Genomic DNA, 27,926 nt, shown 5'->3' on the forward strand with positions numbered 1-27,926 from the left:
TACTCTATACTCTTTATGTGCATGACTGCATTCCCACTCACGCTAGTAATACCACTGCTAAATTTGCAGATGATACAACAGGGGGGATGAGTCTGCCTACTGAGATGAGGTGGACCGGTTGCTTTTGGTGTGGAGACAATAACTTGGTCCTCAACACCAAAAAGGCCAAGGAGCTAATAATGGATTATAGAAGGAACAGATCAGACATCCAGCCCTTGCTTATCAATGGAGACCGAGTGGAGCAAGTGGCCAGTTTTAAGTTTCTGGGTGTTACCATAAAAGAGGACCTGACCTGGGGTGCTCACATTACAGCACTGGTCAAAAGGGCCCAGCAGAGATTATACTACCTGAGACTTCTCAGACAACAACTGAATGAAAAACTTCTACCGCTGCACCATAGAGAGTATCTTAACTTACTGTACCTGTGTATGGTTTGCCAATTGCACAGTGGCAGATAGGAAAGCACTCCAGAGGGTTAATATAATTGTCCAAAAGATCATTGGTTGCCCTTTCCCCTCTTTGGAAGAGCTGTATAGCTCCTGCTACCTTAAGAAAGTTCAAAACATTCTCAAAGATTCATCTCATCCCGAGCACCCTTTTTTTTTTTTGAACTGTTACCATCTGGCAGACAGTACATAATAATAAAAACAAGGACAAACAGGCTGAAAAACTGCTTCTATCCCAGGCCAGTAGCTCTGTTGAATTCTACTGTATAGTGTAGTGTTGGTGTGGTGTTGGGGGTTTTCATTTCAATGTGTGGAGTGTGAAGGATATGTGTTTGTGTTTATTTTCATGGTCATGATGTGCACTGAAGATCTTTGATTCAGAGGTAGTATTCAGCAGGTTCTGGAGAACTGGTAGCAGAAATTTTGAGTAGTTTGGAGAACTGGCAAATACCACCTCTGAGTGGAGATTTTACAGTATCCTTCCCTTGCTACGCCCACCAATCTATGCCCACAGAACTGGTAGTAAAAATGTTTGAATCCCACCACTGGTTTGATTTTGTTGTACGAGGTGCAATGACAATAAAGTAAACTAAACTGAACTAATATATTTGACTGACACCAAAGACATCAGGTTTCATCTACAACCACAGCAGCTCACTAGTGGCTTTCAGCCCAATCTATCTCGCAAGGTTATTGTGAAGAAAAATAGGAGGATGGAGTACACACTATGTTTGTTCCTTGATTTCTTAAACAAAGATAGGATATAGATACACATGCATGTTTGAATTCTAGGAAAGGGACACATAAAGCAGTAATCCATGCCTTTTTCATACACCTTAAGTTGTTATTTCTTTAAGAGTCACCTGATAAGTCAATTCTTTCCAGCTGGGTGGGAGGGAGGGATTGTGAGAGTGGCTGGGAAACTGTCATGGAACATTGAAAATGAAGATCATTTGATTACAACAGCAGCCACTATCACTGAAGGAGCCATAGGTTTCTCCAATTTTATATCCACAGGAGTCATAGGCTTGGGATTTTGGACGCATTGGAGATATTTTGTTCAAAAATTATCGCCCTATGATGCGTAGTTTCATCTTGCTAATTAAGAAGATTTTTAGTAGTATATAATTGGTTTCAATGTTTTAATATGATTTTAATATTGCTTTATTACTAATACTGTTTCCATTCTTGATTGGAAGCAGTCCAGAGTTTGGTATAAGATGGAAGATTATATAAATGTTTTAAATAAATGAAATAAATATCAAATAATCTGCTTAAAGATTATATACAAATCTCTAGTTCACACAGGCGCAAGAGTTGGAAGAGGTGAAAAGGTGCTTTTGGAATGGCCTCTGTTGCCATTGAATCTGTCATCTGCTATAAATCATGAATATGATGGGGATATATTGTTTGTACTGTAAGAGACACGTTTTGTCTTTCTTCCTAGGGTCTTTCTTGCCTGTATTTTTGCCAGTACAGTACCTATCAGTATTTGTACCCTCTGCTATTTGATATCTGTTCTGTAAAGGAAAGTTGTTTTAGTCTTAATTTTCATTTCCCCATGAGTATTTTTAATTCTTCTAGTTTGATATAACTGTTCATATGTTGAAAGCTCTGTATATGGTGTCAGCAAACAATTTTATTTTGCTTCCAAGTGTATATCAAATTCAGTATAGGATATTTACTGTTAGATCCACATGCCAATCCAACATAGAAAATTTGGGGTTATTTATGGAATGATTAAAATTTACCTCACTCATTGAGTCATTTGTTGGTGTTTTGCTACATGAGGATACAGTGTATGTTGTTTCTTCTCCCCACCCTGTCCTCTTTTTTTTGCCAGTGTTTCTTCCAATTTTGAGTGTCTACTCTCATGAATCTTATATATTTTCAAGAGATTTGTTCCTAATGACATTTCTCATCTTGTAACCAATACAAATAATTCAAAATTAAAGAACCAAAATAAGGCCATAAAGCTATTTAGAAAAAGGTATAGCAGAATGTTACACTTATGTTCCTCAAGATTGTACAGTGATTTTTCTTAAACACGCAGAGCCATATCTCAATTGCAGTTACAATTAGGTAAATTTCAAATGTAGTTACTATAAACTAGTTTCTTAACACAGAAACAATGAAGATTGTAATGAAAGAGTGCCTATGAAAACAGCGCACTATGAAATACATAACATTACCTAATACCCTATTACATTATACATAACATTAAGGGCTATACATCCATCAATCACAATGCTAGAGAGTTACTTTCCATAACATTAACTTTGCAATTTTAAAAAATATCAGAAGTGCAATTTAAATAAAGGATAAAATGTCAAGCCACTAAGACTAAAGGAAATAATTTTACAAAAGCACCAATATATTCTTTAATCTATTGGTTTTTATTCATTGTATGTCCTTGATTAACTTTATATACTGCAACATCAAAGTAGGCTACTCTGCATATTTGTTGAGAAATTAATGGTACCATGTAAAGAAAAAGTGATTCATATGATCTTTTAGCATAGGAGAAATTAAAGCATATTATATATCTATAGGATAGTGCTGAAAAGGCTCAATTTGCTAGTCCCATACATTTTTCCAGGTAGTTCTGAGGTAGTTTTCTAAACCAGAGGTGTCAAATTCAAGGCCTGTGGACCAGATTTTGCCCATGGGGTGCTTAGTTCTGGCCTGCAGGGCTGCTCTGGAAACAGTGAAGGACTAGCCCACAGCTCTCCCAAGCTCAGTTTTCACTGGCAGAGGGTTGCAGGAGACTGTCGCATTTGAAAATGGAGCTTGGGAGTCCATTTTCACTGGCAGAGCACTTGGGCAATCATAGGCACCCCCAACATGAGTGATGTCAAACTGGCCACGTCCTGGCCGAGGCCCCCCACCATGATCAAACACAACCCTGATTCATGAAAACAAGTTTGCCACCCCTGTTCTAAACAGTCAGTGAGCAAATTAACATTTGTATTTATCAAATTTATATAGCCCCTAATGTCACAAAAAGCTATTCCAAGGAATTAGCTGAGAGAGAGAGGGAGAGGGAGAGAGAGAGAGAGAGAGAGAAAGAGAGAGAGAGAGAGAGAGTCCTCAATATGGTAATTTTGTCATCAGAGTCATCAGCAGGAGCAGGTTTAAAAATTACCTTTGATCATTCAATTGCTGTGTTAATTAACACAGATAATCACTGAAACAGCTTCAAGAAGTCAGGTGGCTTTAGATATCTATTAGTAATTATTATAGAGCATTGGCAGCAATTAAATATCATGGTTATGACCCTCTTCCCTGAAAGACTGAAACAGAATTTTGATTGTGGAAACTATTTTGCTTTGCCTTGCTGGGCAAAATAACTGCAGTTCAAATGACTTGATTTGCACAATGAAACTTGAAACAGCTTGAGTGTTACATCAGAATAGCTCTTGAAATGTAAATATTCTGCTTATAAGAAGTGATAGGAACTTGGAAGCAACTAAGGGTCTTATTTTCTCTCTTTTCCTCTTATCCATCACTCCAAGAACTCTGTAGTAGGAAACAGGAATGGGTAAGGAGATGCCGAGTGGTACGTATCATCTGGATTGTAATATACTTGTGCAGATGATAATTATAAAGAATTTACAAAAATTACAACAGTCTACAATAGCTACAAACTGTTTCTGTGGTCTTTCATTGCAATCTTGTAATGCCTGTGAAAGCATCTCTTTGACCCGAAGGTTACAGAGTGAAATTCAAACTTAAAATTTATATACTCCTGCCCAGCCCTTGAGGCCAGTTTCTGCCAATGGTGCAATAACAAACAGGAAGGAAGGGAGGGAGGTTTAGGAGAAATATCCATCTGGTTCAGTCCAAGCAAGGAGAAAGACACTGGAAACCTGGAGGCTATTTGGAAAGAGGGTTTAATGTTGAACAGAACCACCAAGCATATGGTCCTGGTGCAGCTGACCTCATAGAGTAGAGAATGAGGATTATTTGTACCCTCTCTTGGGCCTTGCCCTTGAGCTTCCCTTTCCTATGCAAGAAATGTATTCTATTGGCTGTAGACAGACTCCCATGCGGGGGAGTCATGTTTGTCTGAAAAGTTTGGTTGAAGCCTGGAGGGTGATGCAGTGTCTCCATGTGGTTTTTGCAATGCAGTGATTCCTGCTGCTACATAATCCTATTATGTCATGGAATCAATTATTAACCAATCCATTACCCTCCACTTAGAGACAACCTTCTCTCTAACAAACAATTTAGTTTCAGAAAATCCCACCTCTGATTATACAACTTCGTAGGATTTTATAGCCTCTCAAGAGGAACTCTTCTTCTTGTGAGCTAGACTGAATGCTAGAATCTATTTTTTAAAAAATCAGCCTGCTGTTGCATGTGATGACCTCTAAAGATCTTCAGAGTGTATCATGCAGATGCCTTTGGTGTGCAAACTAGTGTCAATTTGCGACCAGTCTGTGCTGCCACAATCTGTTGCTTATCAAGGTAAAGAGAGTGTCAGGGCCATCCCTGGGGGACACAGCAGGCTTCCTACTGAAAAGATGTATATCATGCTATTTGCAGATGGGCTGGGGAAAAAATGTTGCCAAATGAAAAAAAAAAAACTTCTGTGTTTCTGGACATTTTTTGTGGTAAAATAAGAGTTTTGAAATGAAACCAGATTCCCCCTCCCCTAAGGAAGAACTGAAAAGACTTTGCTGAAAGCAAAAAAATACAAATTTGTTCTCAGAAAGATAGAGGACAAAATCCTTCTTGATCCCTGCCTTTGAGACAAATTTAATTCCACATATTTCTGGCTTCCAGCATTGTCAGGAAGAGAGATTAATCTTATACAAGTTCATAGTTCTATGATTTTTTTTCATATTTCATAACTCTTATGGATAAAGTTGTGTGCATACCTGACTGTATTTTTTTCTTACTGTTTGAAAACCTGCGGTTGAATTTTTTTTTAAAAAAAACCAAATATTGCCCTTGTTCTGCCAGGGTTGATGGACTACCTTATATCTTCTATATAAAGCCTTTGCAGGTTCTCCTATGCAAGTCAAGGAGTGAGTTATTTGTGAAGTGGGTAGCATACCTGTTCCCTTTCCTTTAATTTAAGGTTGCTGTTTCCACACCATCCATGAGAATATCAAGAAGCAGTTCTGGAGACCCCTGGAGCCTCTGATATTTTCTTTGTTTTTCATCACTGAACACTGGGTGAAAAAAAGAGGATATTCAGAGTATAGTTGGCTTTGCATCCATGAGACTTTTGCAAGATAGCTGACTTCTCCCAACATCCATTGCAATTTCACATTCCCTACAGTATCATCCTAGCTATGTTTTGGTTTATTGAATTGCAAGGTAAATGAACTCTGTGCTGCTACATAAAACTTGTTCATTCCCATTTACTTTTTGTGTTCAGATGAATGGTACCTCCCCCACCCCAACCCCCAAAAAATCAACAGCCAGATCTAAGGTTAAGTTTTATTCTCTCAAAACACATTAGGATTGGTAAGCCATAACTGAAAATACTGTTAAAATACTGCCATCATGGCATAGTTTGGCAAAAGAAGTCTTTAAATTAGTTCAGAGGCAGTGAGGAACTTTGTCTTTTCTGATTTCTTCATTCATTTATGAAGAGGTGGGAAGCAATAGCCAACATGGAGTAGCATGCTCACATTATACTGTATTTTCATAATAGAATAGAATTCTGTTTTGACCAAGTGTGATTGGATACACAAGGAGATAGTTTCCGGTGCATAAGCTCTCATTGTACATGCAAACAACAAAATGATAGGTCATTTATCATAGATCAGGGGTGTCAAACTCAAGGCCCAGGGGCTAGATTTGGATCTGGCCCATGGGGCTGCCCTGGAAACAGGAAAGGACAGGCCCATGGTGTGTCTGGCAGTGAAAATAGAGTTTGGGAGGGCTGCAGGTAGCTCTTCCAAGCTCCGTTTTCACTAGCAGAATGTTGCAGGAAACTGTCGCAGCCTAAAATGGAGCTTGGGAACCCATTTTTTGCTGGCAAAGTGCTAGGGGCCACCACAGGTGCCCCTGACATGAGTGATGTCGAACTGGCCACGCCTTGTCCCCCAAGGTCAAACACAACCCTGATGCAGCCCTCAATGAAATCGAGTTTGACACCCCGTCATAGATCATAGTTATAATCATTCATCATAAGATACAGCAACAAGTGATATATCATAGATACCAATAGGAGAAGGTATTAGAAAGCATGAGAAGTTGAGAAAGATGACAAGATGTGAAGGATAATATCAGTTCAGCCTACTACATGGGCAAATATCTTTAGGCCTAAGATGATGCTATGGGAATTAGGTGTTCAGCAGAGTGATGGTACGAGGGGGGCACTATCTTAGTGTCTAATCGTTTTAGCATGCAATGCCCTGTAACGGCATACAGAAGGAAGAAGTTGAAACATTTTATGTGCAGAATGTGAGGAGTCTGTAGATATTTTCTCAGCCCTTTTTCTGGTTTGTGCAATGGACGGTAAGCTGGTTGCAATTGTCTTTTTTTTCCCCCAGTTATAAATATCTGTTTATGTCTGTACCTGTTCCGTTTAGCTGCTCTGCCAAACCAGACAGTTATTAAGGTACAGGTAGTCATTGACTTACAATAGTTCATTTAGTGATCATTCAAAGTTACAATGGCACTGAAAAAACTGAGCTTTCTCAGTTGACGGAGGAAGAACATTCTTAGTTATGTCTTTTTAATGATGATTTTAATGTTAGGAATCCATTTCAAATCCTTGGGAATAATAAAACCTAGAAGCTCTCTATTGTTGATACTGTAGGGTTGCCTAAGGAAGGATTTTTTGGCTGAAAGCAGTAGATAAACATAACTATTAATTAGAAGTTTCTGATGTGGTTTCAGTTTGTATACCAGTGTTATTTTATGCTTTTTTTAAAATAAAAGGGAAAAAGGTATACTGTTTAAAAAATGTTTTTTAAAAAGTAAAATTAAAACGAGCTAGTCTCCCACTCAATTTCATTGCATAGATTGCTTTAGTTGCTTTCTGATTTTTTTTTATAAGATTTAGCGTAAAAGGATATTGTTGTGCCTATTTATCTACAGTAATCTATCCATGGAAAGGAAGCAAGGTTAACATAAAGCGCTCATCTGCCCAAATAGTCTATAACCAAATTATTTGGATAATTCTTACGTTGTCTATTTTAGTATAAAAGCTTGGATGCCTTCAATAGAATATCAAAGTATCATTTCTAAATTCAAACTATTATTCCAAATGTGTTGTCTGCAAAATAAGTTTAGCAGTCCAGGGTTTTAGGATTTGATGCTTGTATTTGATACTGGTTGCTATTACAGCTTCTGTGTTACATGGAAACAAATAATTTGTTTTTCCTTACCGCTTCGTGATTTGTCTGAAGGCTCTAAACTAAAGCTTGATAGATTTAATATCTGTACAACTTGAGGACAAATATTCTTGTCATATGCCTGTTCAACACACTTATGAAAAAGAAACATGTGTATCAACATGTCCTGGCGCTTGGGAACTTGTTTATGACTGGCAAAACAATAAAGTATAATTTCACTCGAATAGATGTAACACAATAAGCTGGGGATATTCTTCTCCATCTCAAATTAAGGCTTTCAGTTGCTCTTCCATCCCACTGGTTTAGTAGTTTAATTGAAACTTTTAGCTTTCCTATTGATTTTTGTTCTGCTGTTCAGTTTTTAAATGATTTCACATTTTATGTTATTGAATTTTTACTGGTCGGGATTGCTTTCTTTTAGAGTGTTGGATGATAACAGAGCTTTTAAACGATAATATAAATATATATATTTATACACACACACACACACCTACCTACCTACCTACCTTCATTTCAAATTTCTGGTGGCCTTCTCTACAAACTTGACTATTTCCCCCTAATTTTCTTTGACTCTAACACTCCACTTTTCTGTTCCTTTATTACACAGAATTTAAATTACATTATTAACCATTGGAAGGATCCATTAACATTCTGCTGTTTGACATAGCCTCTCTAAGTTATGACATTCATATCCTCAACAGTTTTTATTTTAGTCACAGTTATTGCCACTTATTTATTTTTATCTTCTGACCGAGCAGAGCACTTTACATGGAAAGAACCAAAATATTTATGAGTAATCATCTTTACTGAATTTAGTTTTACCTGCCCAGATAGAGACTTGTTCTTTAGTTTCTGCAAAACTGTTCACACTGATATACTGCATATAATATTAAAAACAGAATATTCAGATTTTTATTCCTTGGGAATAAATCAAAGGGATTTTTTTTAAAAATTATCAACAATGTGATTATGTAAAGAAATGCTGTTCAGGGATAAATTCTACTGATTTTGTTAGAAAAGATATCTTAGACTATACAGCATTTTTAATGAAAATATGGAAGGTTTGAACAAAACACAAAAAGGCACTCAAAAAGGCACTCTGTCATTAGAGCCCAGTAATCAATTTGTTCTGTGACTGTAGCTCAATTCAAACAAGGTTTACGGCTCTTAGCCTTGGGCCTGATTAATGAAAGTTATTCTGATGCAGACTTTAATGTTAGATTTGAATAATTGGTTATATTTTTAATTTCCTTGCCTGGCCAGAGGCACTGACTCAGTATAATCTAAGTTCCAAACTTAATATTATTTGACAATTCTGAAGTATGGATCAGTCCTTAATAAAAGTATTAGGTGCATTTCTACGTTATTTTAACAAATGGAGGACTTTGGGACTCCTTTCCCTCCAAGGCGGGTCATAACAAAGCGTCTATTCCCCTGTGAATCGTAATACCGGTTGTCCTCAAATGAGCCAAAATTTCCTTTGCCAAGCAAGACAGTTATTAAATGGTTATGTGGTTTTAGACTATTTGGGCAGATGAGGGCTACATGCCATTTTACGGCCTTTCTTGCCACACTTGTTAAATGAATCACAATTGTTAACGTTGCTGACATAGCTGACTCTGACTTTTGTTTGTCAAAAGGTTGCAAAAGGGGTTCACATGACCTGAGATACTGCAATTCTCATAAATACATGCCAGTTGCCAAGTGTCTGAATTGTGATTACGTGACCACAGGGGATGCTGCAATGGTCATAAGTGTGAAAAATGGTCATAAATCATTGCTTTTAATGCCACTGTAACTTCAAACAGTCATTAAATGAATGGTTGTCAGTCAAAGATTACCTGTAGAGACATTGACTAAGTTAAACATATCTTCTCTTACGTTCTGAGTTGCTATATATTTATCAAATTTCTTAGCTCTTTCTCAGCATTAAAAACTAAGTAATTAAGAACTAATCAGTGTTCTTTTGCTTCTGAGTATTGTGCACATTAGCTAGCTATCAAATTGTCCTAGATTTGTCACATTATTTAAACCGTAGTTCTGCCGACAGCCAAAAAGAATGCAATCATTTGAAATCCATATATTTATTTTGAACATAGGTCGTTCCTTCCAGACACCTTTTTCTGTCCCCCACCCTCAATACTGATCGAATATCTGTTCTATCAATAGAAAGAAAGAAAAAACCCCAATCCCTCGCCTATTAATGGAAGCATGTTTTTTTTTTGAAATTGCTTATCATCTCTGCTCTTCTGTTTGTTTTCAGGATCTTAGGACTTTGTGGTGTATTTGAGCTATAACAAAGAACATAGGGCAGGGGTGTCCAACTCGATTTCATTGACGGATGCATCAGAGTTGTGTTTGATCTCGGAGGGGGGACAGGGTGTATGTGGCCAGCATGACGTCACTTGTATTGGGGGCGCCTGTGGTGGGAGCACACGGCCTCCTCTGAGTTCTGTTTTGGGGGGCACGCGGCCTCCCCTGAACTCCATTTTTGCTGGCAGAGGGCTGCAGGAGGCTGTTGCGGCCAAAAATGGAATTGATTCTGCGGCATTCATCACGTTGTTTGCTTTCCCTCTGTCTTCCTGCACTGTGCTATTTTAGCTTTAAGTGATATCTTGATTCCACCCCCACCCACCCCATTTTATTTAACATTGTAATATTGCTGTCTTGATAAACTGAACCAGAATAAACTACTTTTTAAAAAAAAGTATTTACACAGGTAGTCCTCATTTAGCAACTGGCTTGAACAACAGCCATTCACAGTTTTGACCGTGATTAAAAAGGTAACTTAAGCAACAAGTCCCTGTATTTACTACTGATGCAGCATTTCTCCCCTTCTCAGACACCTGCTTGCCATGATGGCAAATTAACAGACATTGTTCTGTGCCTGACCCAGTTTTTAATTTTCCTCTCCCGCCTCACAGAACAGACAAGCTGTCCTTTTCTTAGCTGATTTTCTCTGCCTTGCAACACTTCCCTAAAAAGTGCTAAAGGGAAGTTAACAAGCTCAGGTCTGTGACCTTAATTAGTTGATTAGAAGACTACGCAGCTGCTGACCAGACCGTAATCAATTTCACACTAAAGGCTTTTGCCTCCTAAGCAGCTCGTGCTTCACAACAAGTGTGATAGGCAAGCAGCTTTTGCTATTACATTGTTGTTGTTGTTTTTTAATGCATTTGGCTGGTTACTCTCTTGTAATCCCTTCCTTTCCAATCAATATAAGTACAAATGTTAATTCCCTTCCTGCTGATTATCTCAGCTCCAGAATGAAACATTTCCAAGCCTAGGAGGAGTTGGGGGAAATGGGCTATTAGATTTGCCCTTTTACTCAGCTTCCTTGTGAGTTCTGGCATTCTCTCCTGCTATTTAGGCTTGCTCATCTATTTACCATCACATCTTATTGATGAAATAAAGCAAATGAAAGCTGAAGTAATACTGGAAACATTATCACAATTGTGACTTTCATTTAGCAACTGTGTCACTAAAAAAACACAAAACACTTAAGTGCTTGTCTCACTTGCATCAGCTAAACAAGACCTACCTGTTATTTTGCATTTTTGAAATTGCAAATTTTAAAAGAATAAAGAAGGAGGAAATACTGTAGCTACGCGGGATAGCGGTTAGCCAAGGCAATAGGATGTTGCAAGCGATGCAGCTAATCATAGCTGGGGCTATATTGGAATGGATTGCTTGAAAGGATTCACTCTGAAAGTCTCAAAGCAGCTTGACCAGAAAGCAATGCTCCTGAATCATAGAGTGAAGGAAAAAAATGGGGCCTACTTTTTTTTATGGGCTAGGAATTATATGGAGGAATATGATGTTTTTCATTTCTGCTTTCCAGAGAAAAGAGTGATAACCTAGAGATTAGCTAAACAAGATATACAAGTAAAGCCATATCAGAAATCTGTGGGTAAACCTATCTCAAATACTTGGGGGTAAATGCAACATAGAGTCCAAATTAAAAATGTACTTTTCGTGATTAAAATTTAATTATATAGCTAATGATCACACATGGGAGGGAGGCAGTGGTGGGATTCAGTTTTTTTTTTATTACCGGCTTTGTGGGAGTGGATTGGTGGGCATGGCAGGGGAAGGATACTGTAAAAATCTCTAGTCAGAGGTGGTGTTTTCCGGTTCTCTGAACGATTCAAAATTTCCGCTACTGGTTCTCCAGAACTGGTCAGAACCTGCTGAATACCACCTCTGGAGGGAGGTCTCATTTCAGGAGTTGCTGCCAAGTTATTAATGTAAATACTGTGTTCTCTGAAAATAAGACCTATCCCCAAAATAAGCCCCATCTTGATTTCTACATATGCACCTAATATAAGCCCTATCCCCAAAACAAGCCCTAGTTAATACCCTCACCCACTTTGTTGCACCTGGTTGCACGAGGTAGGGTGAGGCACATATGTAAAAATCAACCCAGGACGGGGATGGGGGTTAGAGCTGCCCCATGTGCCCCATATCCACTTACCTTAGGACAGTTGCAGCCAGGCCTCCCACACCCCAACATCTGCCTCAGTTTGTCAGCCCATTACTTCGCTGCCGCTTGCTACTGCTTGTGTGCACTGCCCCCAGCCTCCCTTTCACTGTCAGGGGCCTTTCCTTGACACACGGTCTCCTGCTGGGTGGGGCTGTCAGTGCCGCCATGAGTTGAGACAATGTGGAAGACATTCCCCAAAATAAGACCTAATGTCTCTTTTGGAGGAGAAGAAATAAGACCGGGTCTTATCTTCAAGGAAATACTGTACTACTTTCTGATTTTGGTTTTATCATTTAATTTTTGTTTTAAAAAGGAAAGAAAAAGGCTGCAATCCTGTTTCTTCTCACAGGATATGAAGGGTCCAGCTGTGCCAACAGTAGAACTGTGCAAGGTTTCAGATTCAGTTCAGAAGAAGTCTTTCAGAGTGCAAAGAAATTTTCTTCCAAAGTGATTCAGAACCATTTAACAGTTCTATCAAACAATAATATACTGTGTTGCTTTTCTAAAGTGATGTGTACGTGTATATTTATATGTATGGCATGTATGGGCTTAGAAACTAAGCAGGATCTTGTCAGATAAGTACTTGGGTGGGACACCTTAGGAGAAGATTAAATCTATGGACTAAGCCAGGAAGGAGGAGGAGGAAGGAGGAGGAAAAGAGAAGGAGAAGCAGCAAACTACCTCCATGCTTGTCAAGAAAAATATGTGGAGGCAATGTGATTGGATGCTATAGTTTCTGTATGACAATGGGCTTTAGCACAGGCCCCAAAATTTGGAAGAATAAACCTTTGGTCCCGACTAATATTGGATTCTGCAGAATGATATTTTAGAGAAGAAATGCAGAAGTGGGGTCTGTTTCTCTGTGCTGTATCTTCAGAAGAAGACACTGTTCTTGAGTCATGGTCATTGGTGTGTGTGGGTCTTTCAAAAACAAGGCAGCAGAGACAGCATCACAATTGAAATCCTGCCCCTTTTGTAATATCAACACATGTACATAAGACTTAGGACTTCAGCTATAATGCTATATGCACCATGATCCAGAGTTTGATGCCAAGAGGTCTTTGGGTGCTCTCTGAGCTTGGTTGTTTTCTTGCAGACTTTTCATTACCAAACTTGGTAACATCATCGGTGCTAATCCAATATTCTTTATTGATTTTTGACACCCCTTCCCTCCTGCAGACAAGCTGGATTAGAAATAATACATAACAGTAAGATAAAGACATGTAATAGTCATGTTGTCAGTATACAAGCAAAGGACTCTGTATTCTTTTTGTAAATGTTAAACATAAAAAAGAAATGACGGGGACAGAGTTGTTCGTTACTTCTGTAATTCCCTCTGTTTTGTCTGGTGCATTTCAGCTGTTTGTTCCTCTTAACCTCTGCCCTAACTCTTTTCATGGTCTTGAAAGAGTCACCCCAGGTGATTTTTCTGTCCAGGCAGGAATAGATGACAAGTGTTAGAAAGATCTGAGTTTGTTCTTTGGTTATGTTAAAGGAAGCCAATAGGTGAAACTAAGGCTGTTGTCCTTTCTGCTCTTGTGTGATTCAGATTATAACTCCAGTAAGGAATTAGTTGTTCACATCACAGCTGTGTGGTTTGTGTTTGCCAGTAGGATGAAATATATGTATGCCGCATGAAAATCTTATCTCCAGCTTTCATATGTAGAAGGAATAGGTTATCAAACTGGCATTTAACTGGACAAAAACTGCCTCTGAGCAACTAAAAGAAATGTTCAAAATATGAAAGGAATGAAAGGAAAGCATTTTCATTTCCAAAAAGCTGACACATGAAGTTCAGAAGTGTAATAGCAAGGTGGTTAGCTAAAGGACAGCCTTAAAATGTTTTAAGTAAGTGTCAGGAGAATTATGTGCATTTGTGATTAATACCACAGGAATAAGAAACTGAAACCAACTCTTGTGATAGATAAATGCTCTCTGAATGCATTTAAAGCCATAATCCAACATGGTCAGGTAAATCAGAACCAAAGTAAATGCTGTACTGAATATTCATTTGAAATTATAGAGTAGGTCTCTATCACCTCCACCTCTTGAAGACTGCAGTCAGTGACAAGATTATTTTTAATGTTTTCCCAGGCCACATTTTCACGTAAATTTCTGGAGCAATTTAAAAAAGCATGTCTGTTAGCCTTAGGGATAAAATAAAAAGCAATAAAATCAAAGGTAGGTTCTTCTGCATCACACCTGCACCCCAAATAGCCGTGTTAGAAGGGAGAAATTTTGCCAGGTGTTGAGTCAAGGACTCAACTCAGCAAAAGACTTTCTGAATATAATGTTCCATTGTTTCCCATTCCTGTTTTTTTTTAAAAAAAAAAAACTGACATGATTTCAATCATATCAAGTTGGCCCTTTGGGTAAAATCAAGTTTTATACCCAAAGTGCTTGAAATATACAAAAGAAATACCATAGAGCGGATGTGTCCAGCCTGTAGCCCATGGGCTGCATAGATAGTAATGTGGCCCCACAAGATAATAAAAATATAAAAAATAAAGGAAGTGTGTTATTTATGTACATTAACTATATTATGTATTTTATATGCAGCCCAAGATAATTTCTCTTCACTCAAAAGTGGCCAAGCAAGCCAAAGGTTTGCACGCACTTGGCGCAGAGATTCCATCAAATCTAAGCCCTTGAATCTGAATTGCAAAAAAGGGGACAGGCCTATTTTGTCATTCTCTCTCTCACTCTCCCTTTTTCCTCCCATGTACCCAGAAATTCAACTATTATACATTCTATGCCAATGTTTCCCAACCTTAGCAAAGTTAAGATGTTTGAACTTTCACATCCAGAGCTCTGAGAATTGAAGTCCATACATATTAAAATTGCTGGAAAAAAAACCACAGTATTGTGTTATGGAATCCTTGTTGGTTTCTGAGGTTGGTTGGTTACTTGTTTGCAGATATTATGTTACCTGACTAGGTAATATCACCAATGTGATGATGACTATGTTGCAATGGTATTTTTACCTATCTGGGGAATGAAATGTCTGCAAGCAAGCAAACGACTTAGAAACCAACAGGGTCCCCAGCTTAACCTTGTGCACTATGTGCGAGTGTGTGTATCTCTGTCCATCTATCTATCTATCTATCTATCTATCTATCTATCTATCACCATCTTGATACCATGCTATCCAAATGAACTATGCTCATATTTCTTACATAGCACATGGAATCTCAATGGCTAACTGTGGGCCAATCAGGTTTTTAGCCTGAGAAATCAACGTACAAGAATCACTCTAAAACAATAAAACAAAGATGCAATAATGTTGTTTCTTTTAATTGAAATGACGCATTTCAGCTGAAGAGAAGATGTCTTTGGGCAAAGTTCAATAAGAGCTGTTTATTTGCAATTTATCATACTTTGTGCATCAAACAACTAGAAAGAATAAGCATGCACCAATCTAAATGAAATTATAATCTAGGGAAGGGAGCAATTTGTTGATGCTGCAATAACAGTTCCCTTCTACGTATGATCTCAAACCTCTTAGTTCAGGGGTCAGACACTGGGCTGTGGAATGCCAGAAACCAGGCCGTGCAAACAAGTGAAGCCCATCTGCACATGCAGGCAGTACACCCCCTCCGGTCCATGAAAACAACCACCCCTGATCCACGGAAAAATCTCTCTCTACGGAACCAGTTCCTGGTGCCCAAAAGGTTGGGGGGTGGGCACTATCTTAGTATATACTTCAGTGAATAAGGTTCTCTTGCTAGATATACTAAATCAATACTATTACTCCTTGTGTTTGTTTTCAATCTTTAATATATATGTTTTGATATTACTGTTTCTGTTTATTTTTATGTTAAGTTGTTGATTATAGTTGATTGTATTTGAAGCAGGTAAACTCATCACAGGTCAGATTATAGATTTGATTTTGTATCTTCTCAAAATTATATTTCACTTACAGATGTGCCTCCCCTACTTTCTGTTTCAGGCACAATCTTGGTAGACAGCATGTTGATCAAAGGAACAGCAGGAGGACCTGATCCCACTATTGAACTTACATTAAAGGATAACACAGACTACTGGGTCATTTTAGATCCTATCAACCAGAGACTTTATCTTAATAGCACTGGACGAGTTCTGGACAGAGATGTAAGTTGGTTTCTCCATCACTCATGAAATTGATTCTTTTTTATATTAAACTTCTAGTTCAGGATTTATTTTTTTAAGTGAGTAATGAAAATGGGAAATGTCATAAGCTTATTTTTCAGGATTAATCCTGAAAGGAATTGTAGAGCTCTGGACCTTGAATCTATTGCATGGCAAATAAAGAAGTTTCCAAGAATATAAGATTGACCGATATTATATTTCTGTTTGTATGATACAAGAAAACTCATTCAGAAATTGAGATGAAATGTGAAAATTAAGAATCTTCCCATAAGCTTGAAAGCAAGCATTATTTGTATTAAACAACTTTAACAGCACCCAATTCATTAGCTATTAATGTTCTGAACAGCTGCATTTAATAAAATTATCAGCAGGAGTGGAGTGAAGAAAGTTATGGTACATATTAAGAATAGTGGGGAGACTAAAACAACATAACAGAAAAAATAAGAATAGTTGTTGCTGGATGCCACAAGCTGAAAGAAAAAAAAACAGATGTCAATTTCTCATTTGCCTTATAAATGAAATAATTATTTTGTTTTTGTTTACCATACCTTGACTGCAATTTGGTTGAGCTGCTTGGGTGAGGGTCATCTTGCCACAAATGGCTAATTAGCTGCACCTCTTATAAGAGAGATGTTTGCAAATCATAAACTCACCCTGTGCACAGAATAAATTGTACTTTTTAAAGCTAAAGCTGGAAGTGATCCTGTGAAATGTCTGTAAAAAAATTGCTTGTAGTACAAATATTCATTTCTTCAGTTTCATCAGTGCTTTTTACTCATATTATTTTTATGAACTTCCATTGGAAATGTTCACATATATGCCTGGTATGCGTGCTGCACTATTGCAGTGGCATCTCTTTAGCTGTTTCTGGACTTTACAAAACATAATTAGTGGGTATTAGTGTAATACAGATCCTTGAGATGACCATTAGTTCAGCAACTCTTTAAAGTTACAATAGTGCTGAATGAATGCACTTATGTCCAGTGCCAGGAGTTAACAGCCATTGCAGCACCCCTACGGTCTTGTGATCAAAACTTGAGCATTAGTAGATTCCCTACACTTACGACCCACAGGGGCACTTCAACTTCAGATTCCCCACCCACTACCAGGGTATGTGGAAAAGACCTTTGGAGACTGGATAAAGAGATGCTGACCAATGATGATCTGGATAAAGAGATGGTGATCAATGATAAGAGACAATATATTCCATGATAGTGGGCAGGGCAAGAGGCTCAGGAGAGAACCTCTCTAGTTTCTAGACCTGCAAAAGAGAAGGGGGAATGTACTTTCTGTCTTGCAAAAGGTTTATCAGCGGAACTTTACAATAAAGTAGAATTAGCTCATCTGATTGTATTTCCTATCTGGCTTGTCCTGCAATTGTGACATGCACCTAACCCCAGCATTTCTGCTCTTTTGGCTCCCTATACCCCAGGACCCCTGCCCCCCTACACTTTGCCCCCCTCAGCTGACTTCACCGTCCTCTTGTTCCCACTGCTGACCCAGCATGCCTGGCCTGGCCCCTTGCCATGCATATGTTGATCACATATGCCTTCCCTCCCACCTCAAAGTCATTGTCATACCCTTGTTAGAGTTGGACTTTGAGGGAGAGGAGGAACAGCTGACAGGGAGTGGAGGTATGGCTCCGGAGGTTGTGGAGAAGGCTGAGGAAGGGCAGAGGCTGGCTAGTCAGTCAGAGGAAGAACCAGGCCCATCCCCTCTTCATCCTAGGACACTCACAGAGGAATGGAGAAGGAAACAACTTGGCTTATGAGAGAGAAAGTGGCCATGATCCCCCTCATTGATTGCAGCTGGGGAGAATAGTATAAAAGAGAGATGGTTAAAACACAGCGTTGCCAGAAGCAAAGTGTGTTTTATTTTGGGCTGAAGTTATTTTGGTTGGTGTCCTTCCAACAGACTGTGCCTTGTTATCTCCTTGAAGTTGGTAATTACTTATCCTGGTCCATTCCGGAATTTCCTCCATTGTAGTTTGTTTTGGTTTTTTATTTCACCTCTATCTGCTCATTAAGTTTGGATTGTATTGCTTTCTTTTGAAGATTATTTTGGAATAAGTTTTATCTCCAACTGAGAATTATTGAACCATGGGGCCAAGTTGGAGGTATTAACGGACATTTATTTACGTTTTGGATTTTGTTACATTTGTGTTACATTCCGGGTCATCACAGTCACCCTAGGTTACCATCTGCCTTGTGAAGGACCAAGCCAGCTAATAATGGCAGACTAGTACAAATAATTGCTCTAATAATGGCAGACAAGTACAAATCTTCCTGGAAAATAGTGATCCGAAAGTTTATGTGGTTTGTCTAGTAATGCCATCTTAACCTTAGAAACAGATCAGACTAGATCAATACTAAGACAAAGAATCTTGAATATAGAAGGTCAAGCAAAATTGCCATTTTCTTTCATAATATAGCTGCAAATAATCAAATTTTAGTGTTGAAACCAGCTTTGTATTTATATCATATCACAGTTCTCAAATTTAGGAGAATGTTATCTTTAATGATCTCCTACAGTGTCCTGGAAGGAAAATATAGGAAAACCTTATATGAAACCCAATATGCCCCTATGATATGGATATAGTAGAATCAACAGCCCCATGTTCTTCTGTTTTGCCGGTTCTACATTTGACACAGTTGTGTGCTCTTCCTTCATTTAAATTTCTGATGCCCTCTGATAATTTTGTCTTAACTAATAAGCAATCAAAATTTTGGGCTGAAGTTATCTTGGTTGTCATCCTTCCAACAGACTGTGCCTTGTTATTTCTCTGAAGACAGCAAAAATTTTGCTAGATTATGTATACACGTCACCCACAAATAGTTGCCAATAGTTCTTGTTAGGGTATCATTTTGTGTGGTTCTTTTTTATTAAATGTACATTTATTGGTTAATGAGCAAAATAAAGTTTCTCTCTGCTCTGTCAGGCCAGGCCAGGCCAGGCACCTACATCAACTGTTGGAGCAAGACAGGGTGAAGGTTAGATGGGGTGACACAGTACAGGGCAGCAAGAGTCTCAGAATGCAGGGCAACAAAGGTAGCGAGACTGCAGCTTTTTGCAGTGGTGCTGGTCTGATCTGGACCAGATTTGGATTACTAGGGCTGCTGAGGGGCTCCCAGAGCCCTGGCATACAAACAAGTCCTTAAGTGGCAGCAGAGCAAGCCATTCCAGAACTGTGAGGAAGAAGACAGAGATGGAGGTTGAATATAAAGTTGGGGAGATACATGTAGTTACATATGAGTAGTTCTTTATTTGTTGTTTGCCTATAGACAGAACTCTTGCCAGACTAAAGCAACTGTCTGCATAACTACTAGATTAGGGATGTCAAACTCGCGGCCTGTGGGCCGGATGCATCACATGCTGGCCATGCCCAGGCCTGGTTTAGAGAAGGGGGAAAAAGTTGTGATATGTCACACGACGACTTCGTGATGATGCAAGTTTGACACCTGTACTAGATACATTTTGTGAGCTGCTGGTGGAGGATGCTTCTTTGCTCTCTTCCTACATACCAGGCAGTGGTGAGATTCAAATTTTTTACCATCAGTTCTGTGGGCATGGCTTGGTGGGCACACTTTTCATGCGCGGGCACCAAACGCACACTTTGCACGCAAGCAGAGGATTTGCTACTGACCTTCTCCTACAATCTTGCGTTCTCCTTGTGTCTTCAATAACTGACACACAGCAATCTGCTGTGCCACGCGAAGTAGGAAATAAAGGGCAGAATAGAGATGGGGCAGGCAGGCCCAGCAGCTGATCATTGGAGTGAACTGGTTTGTTCACAGATGCTCTTCAGAGACACCAGTTCAGCCGAACTGGGCCAAACTGGTCGAATATCACCACTGATACCAGGAAATTCCAAGCTCTACTGTCTCTTTGCTTTCTGGGAAGAAGTCCATTGTCTCTGCAACTCTAGATTATATTCCACCACAGAACCACTATATAAACTCCAAGCATGTGTTTTGCAATCCTCGAGGCCATGATGAGAATAACCACATTTCCATTGATTCAAAAAAGGCAGGAAGAAAAAGCCTAGAATTTAAACTCTGGGACAGACAATATTTTGTTCCTGTGTAGGAAGAATGTTCTGGATGCATAATTGTATATGGCTTAATTCTTATTGGCAGGAAAGCAGCTGCTTTGGTCTTGTCATGTCTTTGAATTCCTGCTGTAAGCCAGTTTCATAATTTGATAAAGTATCTATATAACTGAGTTTTTTTTTTTAATGTGCCTGGCAAAAACCCTGATGACAATGCCCATATGTTTTCATATCATGTTTCTTCCCTCTCTGCCAACTTCACAAACAATGTTACCTTCTCCCCGTGTAATATTATGGTGATACTTCAGCTCATAATTGCTTATTCTTTTGTTTTTGGCTGGGAAAAAAACACCTTTAAGACATTTCAAAATACATTTTAAAAAACCCTAGTATTTTATTACACTTAGGGAATGAACAGATATATTCAAGAGTTTTTCCATCTGACAGCGTAATCTGTACAATTCTATTCTGTCCAGAAAAGCAGTCCCATTGTATATTTGTACACCATAACCAAAGGAACTACTAAGTAATTCAAAAGGGTTTCTGCCCTCTGGCCACGCCTGGAGCTTCTGTCTGTTCAATCATTTCCCTCATTTCTTTATCTTTCTTTGGGTTTAGGGGCCCCAGGACATATATTGTATTTTTCAGTGATCTGATGAAGCCCTGAAACATCTAGGTTTTGAAGCAGAACTCCATCCCGCTGATTTTTTTTTTATTAATCTATTTTTAAAAGAACATTATTGAATGTTTTCAGAAGACAAGCTTTTAAAATCTTCACTATTCATCTTTATTTCAAGAGCAAACCCGCGCATTTCAATTTGATTTGAACATTTTATTCAGTAGCAGAAAGAAATTAAAACCAAAAGAATGAACTATAAGAGAATGTGCTTTCTTATGGAATGGTAATCCAATAAGCAATGAGAAAGCGAGAATAAAATACATTTAAAATTTTAAGGAAGAGATTCAAGATAATCAGGGTAAGTCTGGTTAAGCCAATAAAACCCAGTTTCACTCTTCAGAAACTTAGTTAGCCTAAACATCTAAGAACGAGATATTTGGATTCAAGAATTATCTCAATGAAATGTGGTATATCATGTGGAAGCAACAAACAGATTATCATTTTCATTCATTCATTCAACAAATGCATATGGCTGCCCATTTATCAATAGAACTCTAGGCAGGAAACAGAACAATAAAAAATCAATAATAAGAGTTGATTAAGAGAATCACATTGAGACAGTATAGGAAATAACTTACCAATATATCTCATACACTCACACTTGGCTCCTTTAAAAGTGCCTGGGTGAAAAGTCAGATCTATAACAGCCTTCCAGAAGGCCAACTAGGTTGCAGGTATTTAAATATTGGGAGGAAGTGGGGGAGAGCCACAAGAGCCACAACATGAGAGGCACACTTTCAAGGTCCCACTAGGTGACATGCTTCACCAAGGAGACCTGAGTATGCTCTCTTTGCTAGGTCTAGTGAAATGGGCAGAAACCAGAAGTGGTATTCAGAAGGTTCTGACCAGTTTTGTTGAACCAGTAGTGGAAAATTTGAGTGGTTCGGAGAATTGGCAAATACCCGCTCTGACTGGCCCCGTTCCCATCTATTCTCTGCCTCCCCTGAGTCCCAGCTAATCAGCTGAGTCTTCTTTTGTTGCCCTGCACAGGAGAACAGAACTGGAAAGCAGGTTAGTGAGGTGGAGAGGGAATGGGGATTTTGCAGTAACCTTCCCCCAGGAGTATGGAGGGAATGGAAATTTTGCAGTATTCTTCTCCTCTCATGCCCACCAAGCCATGCCATGCCCACCAAGCCACACCCACAGAACTAGTAGTAAAAACAATTGAACCCCACCACTGACGCCTACCCAGCCGGTCATTAGGGCAGAGAATAGGTTGTTGAATTATTTGAATCCTGCAACTGGCAGAAACTATAGATGCTCCCACACAGCTAATCTGACCCAATCCTATGTAGGGCTATAAAAGTGAGAACTAGTATCTTGAACTGCACCTGGAAGTCTTCCTGAAACTATGTAAAAGTGTAGCTTTTATGACTGAAACTGGGGTCATTTAACTTGCTATTTTTACATACCGCAAACAACCTTCTAAAAATTTAAATGACCATTTTTGTGACCTTAGAAAAACTGCCTTCAGAAACTGGGAAATTTTTCACATTAAGTAAGTGCTCTTCTTCTACCAACCAATCATAATGCTTTATGGAAAACTGTGTTAAGTGCCATAGTTGGAGTACAATTTCATATAGCTGTTGTTCCAAAATAAATATCATCGCTCTGGAAAGGGATACAAAAGAACATACCAAAGGATCAGAGACAGAAAGATTGATGTTGAAGATATAGGGATTTTATTTTATTTTTTTAATTAAGTTGAGAGGGGATATGAGGAAGCTTTATAAAATAATGGGCATTGTAGAAAGAATAGAAAGAAAATGTTTCATACTGGTATTGAATAAGTGTAAGTCATAACTATTTAAATCACTTTTTTCATGCAAAAGTATATATTATTATGCTATAATACATTCATAATATTGAGATGGAACGTGGTACAAATGAAGGAACTGGATGAATCTATAAAGAAAGGATATATGTAAGAAACTTTACATTAAAACTTAGTATCAGTTGTTGTTGAGCAATTAGCATGTTTGTTTTTCTACTTTCCTGCTAGTATTTCCAGATGTATCACAGCAGGAATTACTGACTAAAAAAAATAAATCTGGATTTGATTCATCTTCAGTTTTATCTATTGGGTCCTTTGTGCTTTTCTTATACTGTTTCTGTCAGTAGAAATATAATCAGGGTAATTAAAAGTTCTCTGGGAATAACATTATTATAGTTTATAATTTAAATTATAATTTATTTACGTTTATGTTCCATCAAAATTAAATAATGGAAGAAAAACTTTTACATTGAAATTTATCTTGATTTGAATTTGTGATGCTACAGTTGTCAATGTCTTCAGAACTATGACCTGGATGAGTGAAAATCTCTATATACAAATCCAAAACTTCTCAGTTAAAAAAAATACTGACACTGCCTAATTGGCACTGATTCAGCCTTGTAACACTTCCTAGTCTATCCAGTTGGGAAATTCTTAACTCTTCTATCAGCCATGGTAGAAACAGAAAGGAAAATGGATTGGAATTTCCTGCCTAAACATACATTTTAATAAATTGGTTCCCACTCCTGAAATTCAAGAGGCAGTTGTGCAACCAAGCAGTCTTTCATGTTTTTAATGAGGAATGCCGCCAAATCTTTGGCTCTGAAAAGGGTTTATTCAGAAATATAGGGAAACAAGGAAAGGCAAGAACCATGGGATTCCAAATACTGGAAGCCTTCCATTTGTGCGATAAGGTGCATCTATTAAAGCATAAGGAAACTGAATATAGGCAAATGTCCATCAAGCACCAACTATTATTTCTGCACAAATGTCTATGACAGCATGCTTTTTTTACCAGTATCAGATACAAACCTCCAATGAATTGATTGCAGAAAATACGTCTTCAGCAACAGAGTGGTCAATGCCTGGAATGCCCTATCTGACTCCGTTGTTGCAGCCTCAATCCCTCATAGCTTCATCCGCGAACTGTCTACCGTAGACCTCACTCCATTCCAAAGAGATCCTTAAAGGGTGCATGCATAAGCGCACCAACATGCCTACCGTCCCTGTCTTACTGTCCCCATTAATCTATATTTACTTTGTTTTTGTTTATGTTCTATCTTAGACTTGTTATCTTGTACATGTTTGAGAAATAAATAAATAAATAAATAAAATTGCACAGTTGCCTAGAAAATAGCTCAACAACACAGTAAAAAAAAATAACGATACGTCTAATGAGCATGAATGCTCATCTCAGACTAAATGAATTCCAGCACACCTTAGATAATCACAAGGAGCAACTGGAATGAACCATGACCCCAAAGCTCACAAAATGCTGACCACCACCCTTCAAGAGTACATCTGTAAGACAAGCTGAAGAAAGGAAAAACTAAACTGCAAATCAAATCAGTCAAGTTAAAGCCAACATATCCTTTAGAAAGATATTGTAGGAGGTGGCAGGTCTTAACTATAACATAGACAATGCTAATCAATTAGAATTTTTGCAGCATTTAAAACTACAAGGTATGTGACAGAGAAAATATAAGGCAAACAATCATACCACAGACCAAAAAACCCAGAAAAGGCACCAATGATATTACCTAGGTGAGTAATGAAACATCTGCAAGACAACAACCAAGCTCATGTTACAAGGACTCCATACTTCAGTGGTGGGATTAAAACAATTATTACTGGGTCTGTGGGTATAGCTTGGTGAGCGTGGCGTGGCTTGGTGGGTGTGGCAAGGGAAGGACTGTAAAATCTCCATTCCCTTCCCACTCTAGGGGAAGGTTACTACAAAATCCCATTATCTCCCCACCCCACTAACCTGCTTTCCAGCTCCGTTCTCCTATGCTGGGCAACAAAAGAAGACCCAGCCGATCAGTTGGGACTCGGGAGGCAGAGAATAGATGTGGGCAGGGCCAGTCAGAGGTGATATTTGCTGTTTCCCTGAACTACTCAAACTTTCCACTACCGGTTCTCTAGAATTGGTCAGAACCTGCTGAATACTATCTCTGCCATACTTCAACCCCAAGCTACATCTATTCTAGTCTGTTGGAATGAATGGGAATCATCTTCTATGGAGGTGCTGGATTTTGTCATCATGACTACTTGGATTTAAATCTTGGAAGTGTGCTAGTTCTTTACGATTATCTCTATAAAAATTTGGAAGGATGAATAACTTTTATGACCTTTAGGCATGATTTCAAAGTAGGCATTTTGTTTGGGGTACTTGTCAGTTTTCCTTCCTCTCTTTCTTTGCCTTCAATTCCCCCAAAAAGCTTCTATGGCTATCTCATTTTCTGTCCAAACCTGGAATCCCATCTTCCTCTAGCAACTGCAAGATGTCTTCATTTGCTCTGTCTTTGCCAGTTTTCTCTGTGATGCTGAACTAATAACTGACTTCTCTGAAACTATATTTATATTTTACATTTATATATTGTATATATCGTATAGATTGTATACATATATTTTATCTGTTGCAGTATATCATCTGGGGATGGATTTTTCTTTTGTGGGGTTATTGTTTGTTTTAATGTCGTATACTTTCCCCAAGTAAGTTTGAGTTGTGTGACCTAATGTCAATAAATAAATTAGAAATCTGTGCCAATGTTGTAAAGCAATTTTGCTAACCAGCTGCAGTATTGGAATTTTGACTGGCTTCTAAGCTGTAGCAAAAATGAAAATCGATGGCTTTAACTTATAGGTTCTAAAGTTTTTAAGGCCATCTTATGTCACTTTTCTTATCAGAGTTGTCCTCCAACATAACCAAAATTGACCATTTCAAAAAAAAAAAAAAGTATGAACCCTTTTATTTGATAGAATGGTTCATGGTCTGGATAACTATACTACATTTTTGGACAAGAACCACACATTTTTCTTCCCCAAATAATAAGCAGAAATATTTCAGACTTAGAAAAGCCATGGTGTTTCACTTGCTATTTTCAGCATCTCATTTAGAACACTTCTGATTTCTGAAACAAATTGATTGAAGAACTGTTCCTGAAAAAAAAAAATGTTGACATAGACCATATCGTTTGTGAATCCATGCTGGTAGTTGATGCATAATGCCTTTTAACACTTTTGAATAATGTGACTTGCCAATAGTGACTGACGTTAATCTATGCAATGCATATGCACAAAGTAACCATGCAATCCATTTCATGCCTATCTACATCCTGATGATTTTTTTATATTTAAATGCCGGAATGTTCTTGAGAACCTCATGTTCGAAGAAACCAGTCTCTTTTGCATTGTAAAATTTGACAATATGATGCCTTCATCATTCATGGGTTTGTTTCAGCCTTTCCTGTAAGGCAGTATCTCTTCCATTGCTGCTCCATAGTCAAAGGTTTATTGACAAAGTGTTTGCTAATGGTCCATTGCAGTCCATTTATAAAATTACCAAAGCCATCCATCATCAGCTTTAAAACTTATTTTCACATGGTCAATCTATTATGTGCACTTTAAAACACACTAATGCTTAACATTTCTACACTTTCATCGAGTGTTTCGCCTGGACCCATTTTTGTTTTTTGCTTGTAACAATTTCAGCTTTGTTAAGTTTAAACATACAAAAAAACCCTGTTTGTTCCTTAGCACAGTGGTCTCCAACCTTTGTGTGCTGATCCGGCTGGGAGGAGAGGGTTAAAGGGGAACCAGGCCATGTGAGTGATGGGCTGACATGTGCCACCATCTCCACCAGTGGTGGGATTCATTTTTTTTTACTACCGGTTCTGTGGGTGTGGCTAGGTAGGCATGGCAGGAGAAGGAGACTGTAAAATCTCCAGTCAGAGGTGGTATATGGCGGTTCTCTGAACTGCTCAAAATTTCTGCTACCGGTTCTCCAGAACTGGTCAGAACCTGCTGAATACTACCTCTGATCTCCACTCACACAAGAGAGAACCAAAAGCAATGGTGGAATTCAAACATTTTTACTACCAGTTCTGTGGATGTGGCTTGGTGGGCATGGAGTGGATTGATGGGCAAGGCGTGGTAGGCATGACAGGGCAAGGATACTGCAAAATCTCTCTTCCCTTCCCATCCCACTAACCTGCTTTTCAGCTCCGTTCTCCAATGCAGGGCAACCAAAGAAGACCCAGCTGATCAGCTGGGACTCAGGAGGCAGAGGATAGATGGGTATTTGCCGGTTCTCTGAACCACTCGAAATTTTCACTACCTGTTCTCCAGAACTGGTCAGAAGCTGCTGAATATCACCTCTGACCAAAAGCTTTTGCAAAGGGATGGAAGGCTTTAAGTAGTGTAAGATAGATATCTACCCCATTTCATTTGTTTGCAAAAGCTTTTGGTATGGGGAAGAGAAGCCTTTGGGACCACAGTTTCATGCTCCTTCAGACTCATCAAGGCTGCCCAATGCTCCAAAAATGGATCAGTTGTCCTGAGCAGGCAGCCTCAGTGAGTCAGCATAGCTGAGGAGGGTGCGCTCGTTCCGCTCAGTCTCTGCTCTCACTGCTACACTTTTGGAACATGGGGAGCATGAGACTTGGTGGCCCAGTGGTGGGGGGAGGGAAACTTGGACATGTGATTGGCAGGCCTATGCGCATGCATGTGCGTGCAGCTCCACTCACACAAGAGAAAGAAAAGCATTTGGGGCACTGCTTGAACAAGTTGAGCTGTACACACCAGCCTGCCTCTCACATGCCCCAGTTCCGAATAGGCCATGGCCCAATAGTGGATTGTGGGGGGCCTGCTTTAGCACCATACTTTTTATACATATGTAATAGGTGGTCCTGATCTAATCTACTCTATTTATGGCTTTACACTGAAATTTACTTTCTTTTTTAACACACACTGCACACATCCCTTGAAGCCATGATTTGTTAAGTGCTCTAATATATTCACACAAAACAATATAAACAATGCTAGAGG

General features: G+C 38.7%; 1 protein-coding gene across 10 annotated transcripts in view; it reads left to right on the forward strand.

Moving 5' to 3' along the window:
• PCDH15 (protocadherin related 15) overlaps window positions 1-27,926 on the forward strand; it is a 579,778-nt gene that overhangs the window by 224,190 nt on the left and 327,662 nt on the right. For all 10 annotated transcript variants that reach the window (XM_087932347.1, XM_087932353.1, XM_087932355.1 and 7 more), the window contains one exon: window positions 16,198-16,358. In XM_087932347.1, coding sequence (XP_087788473.1) covers window positions 16,198-16,358 — 161 coding nt within the window. The remainder of the gene's footprint in view (window positions 1-16,197; window positions 16,359-27,926) is intronic.

Source organism: Pseudonaja textilis, chromosome 4 (assembly GCF_049901715.1).
Source record: "Pseudonaja textilis isolate UNSWEBS1 chromosome 4, rPseTex1.2, whole genome shotgun sequence".
Taxonomy (NCBI): domain Eukaryota; kingdom Metazoa; phylum Chordata; class Lepidosauria; order Squamata; family Elapidae; genus Pseudonaja; species Pseudonaja textilis.